This window comes from Oncorhynchus mykiss, chromosome 4 (assembly GCF_057628025.1).
Source record: "Oncorhynchus mykiss isolate SJ-2025 chromosome 4, ASM5762802v1, whole genome shotgun sequence".
Lineage (NCBI taxonomy): Eukaryota > Metazoa > Chordata > Actinopteri > Salmoniformes > Salmonidae > Oncorhynchus > Oncorhynchus mykiss.
Window position 1 is genome coordinate 59,048,399 of NC_143025.1, and position 12,376 is coordinate 59,060,774.

Below are 12,376 nucleotides of genomic sequence, written 5' to 3' on the forward strand. Positions count from 1 at the left end.
GGGGTGATAATAGTTTGGGTGCTACAGACACTTTCGTGATAAGACCGATTTTCAGCATGTCTCCTGGTCTGACAAACACAGCTGTAGCTCTCCCACCTTTCACCGCAGATGCGGAAGGACGACATTGGCAGATGCAGTGGATTGAGACGCCACCCATACAAACAGATAGCTTAAATAGACTGATTTTTATGGGGATTTTAAATTATGCTAATTAGATTTCCACGGGGGCACGGACATCAACTCTAGTGCTTTTTAATAAGACTGAACAGCAAAATGAGGCAGTAACACAAAACTGACTGGAAAAACGAATGTGACTAATGTAACAATTAACGACTACTGAAACTACCAAATCAGTTGAATATAAGATGTGATCCCACAAATGACGTCCCATAAATAGATAGTTGAAGTCTGAATCCAGACGTTGGAGTAAGCCTAAATGTTAAAATCATTAGGTCAGTGGAAACATCATAAGGGCACTATCTTTGCAAACAAGTGTATGTGGTGCCTTGAGCAATGCATATGCTTGTGTAATAGTTAAGCAAGGAAGTAGCTGTTACAACTGCAAACCGATAGAGGGCAATGTAGAGAGATTAAGGCGTCTAAGGTGATAGAAATGGTGCGCATGGAAACCATAGTAAACACAGAACAAATTGGCTGAAGGAAGGATGTTACAACATTTTACTGTAGCAAATTAGCAAGGACTTTCTATATTTTTGGCAGGGGGGGGGGGGGGGTCCTTATAAAAATCTAATCAAAACTCATGATAACATTATGAAATATGACTCAAATCCCCTCCAGAAAAAGCATATTATGTCCTTAGCCTAGTTTCAGTATTGTGGCACTTTACTTGTCAGAGAGATGTTCTGTTACACAGATAAAGGAGTGTGCCTGTTGCCTGTTGTCATGACTCCTGACGGTGTGACGCACACCCTCACTTTACATCAGACAGCAGGGTGTGTGTGTACAGTGTCATCACACCCAGTATCGCCCCACAGATGTGTGAATGCTTACTGTTAGTGGTTACGGTTGCTATGTTGTTAAAATCATCTGTCCCTGTGCAAACATGAAGTTTTCAGTTGATATGTCAGGGTGCGGCTATCCCAGGTAGACAGTATAGAGTTTATAAACGCTCTCACGCAAGTTAAGGCCAGCAGAGATGTTATGCAAGGTGAGAAGTTTCCCTCTGTGGTGATATCCCCCTCACACATTCACATCCTTAGACTGGGTCAAACATCAAGCATGATGTAAATACCAAAGATGTTTGCATAACCTACAGCTTTCAATAGTGTTGTTTTAGGGAAACCCTTTTGATTTCCAAGGGAATGTCATGTAATATTACATAAGGGTAACTCCAGTAGGCTATATCCCATGAAGGAACATGCAGCAGTGTCAGACTCATTGAAGGGGTTATGTACTCCATGCCCCCTGTTTTTTTAATTCTGCAGTCAGAGAGTCCCTGTGGAATCATCTGTCTCCCAACCCTATCTGATTCACCAAAGACATGTGAATCGTGCAACTAGAGGGAATATTTTGGTTTTGTTTTCCCCACACTGGACTTGTGTTCTGTATTCCTACATGAAGGCTGCAAACATCCCTCCAACATGGTATCCCAACCTGGATAAAACCTGGCCATATGGAGAATACATTTGCATTGTATTATCTGTTTATGCTTGCAGATACGCATTTTATCCATGTATGATAGCATATGAGATCAGGTGAGGTGCAGAACTGTAATAGTACAATAATAAATAGGGTAAACTAATAATAATATTTCACACACTGGTTGACCTTCAATTTACATTCCATGGAACACCTGCATGCATAGTTCTCAAAATACTAGTCTGTCCTGTATACAGTCAAAATGTGCTGAACAATTATGTAATTTCCCTCAATTACCTCGTTATGACACATTAATTCCCCAAGTGAAAAGGGATTTATTCTAGAACCTGTCAAAGGCTTTGTCTCTCATTCATTTATCTCATTCATTGAAGGTATTTCTGTCTGCATCACAGGTAGATTTTGATGTCTAATAGGAAACTACAAGTTTTCATTCTTACTCTGAGTCTGTGGGGCTAATTCGAGGGGGAATTCTTCTCATAAAAGCCCAGTCTATGAGTTTCCCTGCTAGTTGTGTCGAGATAACTCAACGTGGAAATCCCCCATTCTTTGTCTCCTCCCCGTAGAGCATTAAACCCACTGGCGCCTCCCTCCAACACACACTCCAATTCCAAACTTGAGAGAGAACAGAGAAGTGAGTCGACTTATCAGTCAGTTAGTCTATTCACTATGGATGTTACAGTTTCAAACCACAAACAAATGGATTATAACTATGATGATATGGAATCGAAGCACGGGAAAATGGTACCTTGCCAAGAAGACCGTTTTGATAGTGGTCTGGATTCTCTAAAAGAGGATGAATATGGTAATCTTGTGAAGGAGCTGGAGGAATTGAGAGTGGCCAATGTCGAAGTCTTGGCAAACCCCTGCAGTAATGAACCCTGGAGGAAAACAGTAACCGAGGATGGCGACACGTAAGTTCACTTTTATCTTTGGGTAATGTTGCATTTAAAAGGGATGTAGGCCTATAGGCCTACTGCAAGTGCAAAAAGGCTAATTGAAATATTCTATTATAATCTAAAGCAATGTTATAAGAATACAGCATTTTATGCAAAATCGTATGCTTTCATAAAGTATACAAAACTTACAGATATGCTCATGTTATCAAGATGCTGTAAAATTAAGCAGCTGATAGTCATAATTTGCAAGTTAACAAAATGACTATTGGACTCAGTTGTATGATGAGTATGTACTTTGCCTCAGAGCTGCGCCTAGGCGGTGCTAAAGTCAGCTCTGCGCAATTAGGAAAGTCCCTGACGAGATGCCAGGAATGATAATGCATCAGATGTGTCAAGCCGCAACTGGTGGAAATAACCCTAAAAAAATCCTTTATTGCGCAAGGCTCTAGTGTTCGCTCTTTGTTCAACCACTTCCTATGCGCCATGCATATCTGAATCACAGCCTTTTTTAAACTTTTATTTTCCCCTCCTCCACACAGGTTTCTCCACCTGGCCATTATTCATGAAGCCACAGAACAAGCCGAGCATATGATCAAACTGTCACACAATGATAATATGTTACTGGACGCACAAAACAATCAGAGACAGGTAACTATTGATGACCAATGGGGAAATAGATAATTGATCAATTAAAAAACATACTTCCTTTGTTAATTAAAACAATTAATTGGTTGATAAACAACTGTCTTATTGAACAAGTGGTCATCACGACACATATAGTTATTAACTGTTATAAACAAGCCATCTAAATGGTGGTACTTACACCTGAAAACGATATCTAACCACCTAATTATTTTCTCAGACTGCGCTCCACCTGGCAGTAATCACAGAACAGCCCCATCTTGTAGAGAGGCTACTGAAGGCCGGTTGTGATCCACGGTTAGTAGACGACAGTGGGAACACCGCCCTCCACATCGCCTGTAAGAAGGGCTCTCTCACCTCCTTCAGTGTGATCACCCAAAACTGCCTCCGCCACCTCAGTTACATCCTCACCTTCCCCAACTACAGCGGACACAACTGCCTCCACCTTGCCTCAATAAATGGATACCTCTCCATGGTGGAGAGTCTGGTTCTACTTGGTGCCGACATCAATGCACAGGTATGTTCATCACACAGGTATTCTGTTGCCAATAATCAAGTATCCCCATTGATGATTGAACACCTAAATGTATTCTCAAACCAAAAAAACCTAACATTTGGTGTATTTTTGTTTCCCCTCAGGAACAATGTAGCGGTCGTACGGCACTCCACCTGGCTGTAGACCTCCAGAACCTATCCCTGGTCCACCGGCTCCTCTCCCTGGGGGCAGACGTCAACAGTGTGACATACGGGGGCTACACGCCGTACCACCTGACCTACGGGCGTCAGAACACTGAGATCTGCCACCAGCTGTATGAGAAGACAGACCAGGAGCTCAGAGAGCTGCCTGAGAGCGAATCAGAAGAGAGCGAGGAGGAGTGCATGTCTGATGATGAACAGGTGAGAAGCTAACAACAGCTACACTGGTCTCACTTGTAAAAGAGATTTGATCTCTATATAAACAAAGGTTAAATTAATTAAAAACTGCAGTACTAGAGAGAGGGGGGAAAGGCTCTCTCTGCTCAAGTGGATTGACTATTGACTAACAAATACATATTTTTTTTCTATTTAAATGAGTTGAGTTTACAGATTCGTTGTTTCTTTTTTCTACACAGATGTACGATGACATTACATTCGGGCAGAATTGAAGTGGTCGCATCACATGGTGATGTGAAGTCAAGTCGATGAAGCTGCTACGGGCCAGTCCAGTCAAAGCACAGTGGGAACTCCAGGTCCCAGAAGCCTTCGGGAGAGCCGCCTAGAGCCGGCAGACAGAAAAGGCGACAGAGAGACAAGACTGAAGATGCCGTTCGGTTGGGATGGAAGTCTGGTGTTCTGTGAAGATCAAAAGCACCGGAACACATATGACCCCTGACCTGAGAGAATTCTCCTATTTTCATGTATATATCAGTAATATATTGTAAATACACAGAGATATTTTTATACTTGTGAATGTTTTTATTAAATGTGAGTGAAACACTATTGAAAATAATGAATAAAATGTGCATCTATAAATGGATTTTCACTGCTTTATTTACTACTCGTACGCACTGTGGTTTTGGTTCATTTCCTGTGACACGATTATTATTTCAGCCAACTGTCTCACAGTACAGTCCTGAATTTCCTGTCACATTCTAGTAATTCTCCATGGCCATTTTTACACAGTAATATACAGTATCAAACCATCTCAATAAACTGCCTCACTTAGCCAACATTACTCACAAAGAAAATCCCACACAAGGCCAGTGGTGTAAAGTACTTATGTAGAAATACTTGAAAGTTTTTTTTTTTTGGTGTATCAGTACTTTACTATTTATTTATATTTTTGACAACTTTCACTAAAGAAAATAATGTACTTTTTACAACATACATTTTCCCTGACACCCAAAAGTGCTAGTTACATTTTGAATGCTTAGGACAGGAAAACGGGTCAAAGGAACATTCCAAAATACAACTGCCTCTGATCTGGCGGACTCACTAAACACAAATGCTTCGTTTGTAAATTATGTGTGAGTGTTGGAATGTGACCCTGGCTATCCACACATTTAAAAAAAACAAGAACACGGTGTCGTCTAGTTTGCTCAATATAAGGAATTTAAAATTATTTATACTTTTACTTTTGATACTTAAGTATGTTTTAGCAATTACATTTACTTTTGATACTTAAGTATATGTAACACCAAATACGTTTTAACTTTTACTCAAGTAGTATTTTACTGGTTGACTTTCACTTGAGTCATTTTCAATTAAGATATCTTTACTTTTACTCAAGTATGAAAACATGGTACTTTTTCTCACCACTTGCAAGACAAGTGAATTCCCCTTCCCCCACATAACACACACAGGACTTGTAATAAATAAATAATATATGCCATTTATATACAAAGCACCAGTCATGCGTGCACACTTTTTTCGTATGGCTAGTCCTGGGAATCGAACCCACTATCCTGTTGTTGCAAATGCCATGCTCTACCAACTGAGCTACAGAGGACCAGTCTGGGGTTTCTTGATTGGGGTGGGGTCATCAGATCTGTGAGTCACATTTTTAAAAGTCCCTCCCGGATTGGATGTGTAAGAGGAGCTCCTGCTCTGTACTGTTTTATACAAAACATTACACCTCAGAAGCACCACTGAATCAGTCTGGGTAGGCATAGGAAGAGCCGACTCATTCTGTAGAAAACCTACTGTTCACCAATCTGGGAACTATTGAAATTTACCAGACTGGACTACCCATGCTTATTATTTGTATTACCAGAAGCAGTAATGACTACTGGGAAACCCTGAGAGCTAAAAGTATAACACAGGACAAGGCTGAATTTCAGCTGACTTAACATACCCCAGGTTTCCAATTGGCGACATATTTTCATATGAATATTCTAAAATCCGCAGCTCTCCTTCAGCAACCCTTGCTCCCAGTTGCACATCTGAAAAACACTATTATAGTCCGTCAGTGGTAGAAAAATACATGATCTTTGGACTACTGGCAGTGTAAAATGGACCCTATAATTGCTGTGGGTCATAAACATCAGTTGGCCTATAGACCTCTGGATTCTCAGGGGATTTCCCAAGGAATCTGACTCAGCCTCACCCAAGGACGCAACAGTACCTCTGCATGTGATCTGTTCATACCCTCTGGCCTTAGAACTAACATAACGAGTCAACAAAACACTAATCCTGAGGCTTTGGATTAGTCTTTTGCTTCTGTAATCGAAACGGCATTCGATATGTGACGTTTTCCAATAGGCAAATATCCCATCTAGTTCACTTATTGATAATACATTTATCGGGAAGCCATTCAACCTTTACCCGCTATGCATTCAGGTATGTAAACACCTTTTACTGACATCTCTCATATCACATATAAATACTGCACTCTTTTCTCAAAACGGTTTGCCTTGTGATTGTCGCCTGAGGTGCATTTTCAAACAAATGTATTTTTGACTTTCTGAAAGTGGAGAATGCATAGAAATGATAGGAGCTAAACAGGACACAACCAGTTTTGACTGACTGTAGTAAAGAACCTTTACCACAGCTCTGCAGTATGACGTGATTAAATGAGCAGAACCACAACAGGAAGACAATGTTCTACTCTGCAGAAATGTTCAAAACTTTCCCAGTTTCTAAATCTGTCTCAGTCAGTTCACCTAATTTAAAAGAGAGAATCGGATCTTAAGCACTTAAACATATTGTAGAAATGCACTTACAAATTTGAAACACATTGTACGAATTGGAATTCGGAACACATCCTACGAATTGCAATTTATTTATATGTTGTATGTAACATACGAAATGGATGACGTAGTACACAACTGTGCAACATTTCCTGAACCCTCATGAGTACTACTTTCAGAATTACTAGCGAAAACATATACAAAACCTTTGGATCAGACCTTTAACAAGTTAAAAAGTCAAATTTGTACTAGGTCAGATAACGAAGGCCTGGTGCACAGAATTCAGTCAAATCTATGGGTCACACATGGAGCACTGATTTAAAAAGAAAAATATTGTCATACTCCTACACAGTCTGTCACTAGTACCTGAGAGAAAATGCCGGGACAGATCTAACTGAAAATAAATTAAATTAATAAAAATATAAGAATTTACTAGAAACATTTTTAATGGAACAGGGGGTAAAATACAAGGATAACACCATTCTTCAACAGGGGGACTACAAATCCCATCATTCAGTTACACATCTCTCTCTGGGACTCTGTAGTCTTTCTGGGCTCAGTCTCTCTCCGCTAGGGACACCAGGTGGACGTCCACCTCAGACTCGGTCAGAATCCTGCAGTTAGAAAGAAATACAGATTCAAATTCCTCACAACTTCGCAACAACACAATTCTGGCAGTACATTAGTGGGACAGGCCAATATAACACCCCCACACCTAAAGTGTACCTCTTTTACACACTTTCTAAACAACAAAGGTCTTACTGTATTTTATATGGGGCCTAATGATGCTAAGTGAGAGTGTTCAGAGCAGAGTGGTGCCTCACCTGAACTTAGGATCCTCTGTTGTGATGACTCCTATCTCCAGCTCAGAGGGCTTGAAATCAATTGACAGAACTGTTGACAGACAGGTGATGGCGGTCTGAAGAGAGGGAGGCAGAAGGAGAGAGATACAATTAAACCACTTGCAATCACATCTACTGTTTTTGCAGAGGGGAGAAACAAATGCTGACTGTACAACATTTCACTTAGTAGTTAATTTCGTTGTATCACTAAACTTTGTACTCTATATACACAGTTAGCGGAGTGGAAGGGGTTTTCTACCTCAACAGTTTCTTTAAAGGTCCAGTCGAGTTTCTTTTTGACTTTCTTCTCCAGGAAGCTGGTGGCCTCTGTCTGTTTGACCCCTGCAGCAGTGGCCTTGAACCCACAGTAGTAGCCTGCAGGGTCACACTTGTACACCTGGGGACCACACTCCTCATCCACACCTATCACTATCATGCCTGAAAAGCAGAAGTAAGGAAAGACAGGATACTGGTCAAGGAGAACATTTTGTTTGTGCAGAAGATAATCTAAGAGTTGTAAACGATTTCAGGGAAAGATGCATTGGCATTGTCTTTCTATAATTGTCTGAATTCAAATTAGGAGTACAACACGGCTCATTACAATTCCATGCTTTTGACTGCTTAGTATGTAGAACTTGTGCTTCAAATTTCAGTTCCAACACACATAAATCCAGTGATGGTGAACATGAATAAACATGCACTTACAGCATCCCAGCGGCCTCATCTCAGCATTCTGTGTGTACACCTGAGAGATGTCAGCAATCCTCTTACACAGCATGTCCACTGGGATCTCATAACCATACTTGTACTTCCAGTTGGCTGCCTCGTAGCGCGCTCTCTGAACCTGGGACTTGCTGTCCGCTGGAGGAGAGAAGAGTCAACCAGTTAGAGCCAGCACTGGGAATAGGCAATTTCAATGTAGGCCTTAGTGTTATGCATATGGAAGGGGGAAGAGTACTTTTCTTAGTAAGAGTTGAATTATATGAGTTGGGATACAAGTAAAAGTGAAGTTGTTAATAAGAGTTGGCTTTGACCATCGTAGCAGTTTACCAAGTAGTCTTGCTAAGGCATTGTGTATCCTACTCCTACCTGTCATCCCTGACATCACACAGCCAATGTTCTCCGTTATCCTGAACAGGTGAGTGACTGTGGAGGCATCCAACAGCTTGTCCTAGTAGAGACAAAACAAGGTAACATCCTTTTTAAGGAATCAAATTGTTGGAGTAAGTTAGTACTCCACTTGTGAAAAGCCTAAAACAATGAGGTAAACGGGCATGGTTTTACAGCTGAACTTACCGGTACTTTCTTCTGTGTGACGACTACTGCACAGTCTTTACCTCTGACTGCTACTGATGTGAGACCACCTTGGTTTATGGCCTTGAAAGCATATTCTGTGTAAAACACAACAGGGTTATTCAGAACACGATCGAATCAGTGCATGGGTCGGCAGGGTAGCCTAGTGGTTAGAGCGTTGGACTAGCTGACAAGGTACAAATCTGTCGTCCCACTGTTCCTAGGCCATCATTGAAAACTGACTTGCTTAGTTAAATAAAGGTCAAAAGCACTTCAGATAACAGCACACCTCTGATACCATATAATTAGGAATCACGATCCTAATAGGATCTCTATGTCTGACCAATGATTATACACATAATTGTATCTGACACCCATTCTTCCTTCACGTTGAGATTTACTAAGATTGCCTCGCGAGACTTCCTAGCTTGCTAACAACATACTGTGGTTAGCTAGATTCCCTCACTAGCAACTAGCTAGCTGCACTCACGTCTACAATTACCACAATAAAGCAACATGTGTTCAGTCGCTAGTACAAATTACAATTTCATGTTGAGTGAGTAGGTAGCTAGCTAGTTATTTTAATTGTGTTTCTTATCAGGTGTTAGCCTAGCAAGCTGAGCATTCTGCTTATTGTGCGGATATCTAACGTTAGCTAGCTACATTAGTCGTTGGGGGCAGTCAAACTAAATTTCGAAACTTAAAACTGCATGCAGAATTTGAATATGTTAAATTTAAAAAATGACTATAGACGTAATGCAAGTTAGCTAGTGATCAACTTATTAGCGTTAGCTACTTAGCTAGGAACAATGACAGAGCATTTACCAAGCTGGGTACAATATTGTGTGCATGCAAATTGAAATATACCGTACTAACCAACTTGGTAGAGTCTACCCTCTGGAGAGAAGATAGTGATGTGACGATCAAAACCTGCACTTGAGCCCCGGGACATCTTGGTTGGAATTTGGTTAGCTAAGAAGTGAAAAATATGTTGTAAACACAAATCTCACTTCATGCATAAATGAACCAGCATCTCATCAATACTAAAAGTACTTCCGGATCACGGAATTTCGGGAAACGTTCGAAATAAACGTCCCCCATTTAATGGTAGTAAGGTGTCATTAACCAATATTTATTCATGATGTATGAAAAATAATCCTCTAAACATGAACATTGATTCATATTTGTTCATATTTAAGTGACATTTGCATTACATGTGGGTTTTTAAAACATGTTCCAAGGTCAAATAAACGCCCCCAATGCAAATCACAATGTATGCATTACATATTGGGTTATAGAGAAAAAACGATTTGTGCTGATGTAAAAGTGGGGTGGGGAGTACTCATTAGGGTCTGTAGAATTTATATATGGTGTCGTTTCATGGGGCTCTGAATAGTACAGAGTGTTGCTGGCCTTTTACTGTGGTAAAACACCTTAAAATGGGGGCGCCTGGCCATGGACAATATATATGGTATATAGCACTATACTGGAAAAACAATTCTTAGTTCAGATGTTACAGTTGGGTGGGGAGTTTTCAGTAGAGTCTGTAGAATCATTATATGGTGTCATTTCATGGGGCTCTGAAAATAATACTGAGTGTTGCTGGCCTTTTACTCTGGTCAAACAGCTTAAAGGGGAACTGCACCTGCTGATTTAGCCTTGTTTTTTGGCTTGCTTCTCAACAAATGCTGGCGGTCAAGACAGAAGTGAGGCGTGAGTTGGCTAGGGAGTGTGGTTTGATGTGAGTGATTCTTGGGTAGGTACTTGCCAACAACAAGACACTGTCAGAACCTTGTCCGCAGCGGTTTCCCTCCACTCAATCACAATGAACAAACCTCCTGCAGTTTAGTAACTACAGACAGATGTATGGTGAGATGCTGGAGGGAGCTTTGAATAGGTCAGTAACCAACAGAGTAATATGAGAATGCAATTGCTGAATTTATGTAGATATTCTAAAGTGTTTTGATAACTTTCAAATGTAGTAACATGTACATGTAGAATAAAAATCCGAACAATCAATCAGGGGTGTCAAACTTATTCCATGGAGGGCCTAGTGTCTGCTGGTTTTAGTTTTTTCCTTTCAATTAAGACAAAGACAAGTAGATGAGGGGAGTTCGTTACTAATCAGTGACCTTAATTCATCAATCAAGCACGAGGGAGGAGAAAAAACCTGCAGACACTAGGCCTTCCGTGGAACGAGTTTGACACGTGCTTTACATAATACCTTAGAAGCAGTGTTCTGCTAATATAACAATGTGCACCTTTCATCTTTATTTCATTGTCATTCACAGCTGATACAGATACTGTGCATTTTGGCAAACATGTCAGATTGGTCATGCCTTCCTTCCTTCCTGTATAAAACAGGAGTTCCTGACACTGCTGCAGAACACACAGAATGGTATCAGTCAATGCCTCCCTGAATTGACTGATACCATTCAATTCAATAATAAAAAAGACAATACAAGTAAAAGTTGTAGCTAGTAAAAATGTTATGACTAGTGCCATTCAGAGTCATCAGTACCAAGCCTGTCTGTCAGTCTGGACTTCATCGCATCATCTTGCAAGTCTCCACGTGCTGGCTCCATTTTTTAAAAATATTCCACCTTTATTTAACCAGGTAGGCTAGTTGAGAACAAGTTCTCATTTACAACTGCAACCTGGCCAAGATAAAGCAAAGCAGTTCAACACATACAACAGAGTTACACATGGAATAAACAAACATACAGCCAAAATTACAGTAGAAAAAAAGTCTATATACATTGTGTGCAAATGAGGTAAGATAAGGCAATAAATAGGCCAAGGTGGCGAAGTAATTACAATATAGCAATTAAACAATGGAGTGGTAGATGTGCAGAAGATGAATGTGCAAGTAGAGATACTGGGGTGCAAAGGAGCAAGATAAATACATAAATACAGTATGGGGATGAGGTAGATGGATGGGCTATTTACAGATGGGTTATGTACAGGTGCAGTGATCTGTGAGTTTCTCTGACAGCTAGAGCTTAAAGTTAGTGAGGAAGATATGAATCTCCAGCTTCAGTGATTTTTGCAGTTCGTTCCAGTCATTGGCAGCAGAGAACTGGAAGGAAAGGCAACCAAACGAGGAATTGGCTTTGGGGGTGACCAGTGAAATATACCTGATGGAGCACGTGCTCTGGGTGGGTGCTGCTAATGGTGACCAGTGAGCTGAGATAAGGCGGGGCTTTACCTAGCAAAGACTTGTAGATGACCTGGAGCCAGTGAATTTGGCGACGAGTATGAAGCGAGGGCCAGCCAACGGGAGCGTACAGGTCGCAGTGGTGGGTAGTACATGGGGCTTTGGTGACAACATGGATGGCACTGTGATAGACTGCATCCAATTTGTTGAGTAGATTGTTAGAGGCTATTTTGTAAATGACATTGCCGAAGTCAAGAA

The 12,376-nt window shown here is 40.8% G+C and overlaps 2 protein-coding genes across 2 annotated transcripts; one reads left to right on the top strand and one right to left on the bottom strand.

The window, feature by feature from the left end:
- Positions 1-2,126: 2,126 nt before the first annotated feature.
- On the top strand, positions 2,127-4,670 carry LOC110522049 (NF-kappa-B inhibitor alpha). The gene is made up of 5 exons (XM_021600117.3): positions 2,127-2,531; positions 3,056-3,164; positions 3,379-3,675; positions 3,798-4,055; positions 4,271-4,670. Exons 1-5 carry the CDS (start codon positions 2,287-2,289, stop codon positions 4,301-4,303), a joined length of 942 nt encoding a protein of 313 aa, XP_021455792.3. The 5' UTR covers positions 2,127-2,286; the 3' UTR covers positions 4,304-4,670.
- A 2,212-nt stretch (positions 4,671-6,882) lies between these two features.
- On the bottom strand, positions 6,883-10,007 carry LOC110522051 (proteasome subunit alpha type-6). The gene is made up of 7 exons (XM_021600118.3): positions 9,838-10,007; positions 8,965-9,059; positions 8,758-8,839; positions 8,374-8,529; positions 7,928-8,106; positions 7,651-7,745; positions 6,883-7,440 (listed from the first exon to the last, which is right to left on the bottom strand). The coding sequence occupies exons 1-7, from the start codon at positions 9,911-9,913 to the stop codon at positions 7,383-7,385; spliced, it is 741 nt and encodes a 246-aa protein (XP_021455793.1). The 5' UTR covers positions 9,914-10,007; the 3' UTR covers positions 6,883-7,382.
- Positions 10,008-12,376: the final 2,369 nt, after the last annotated feature.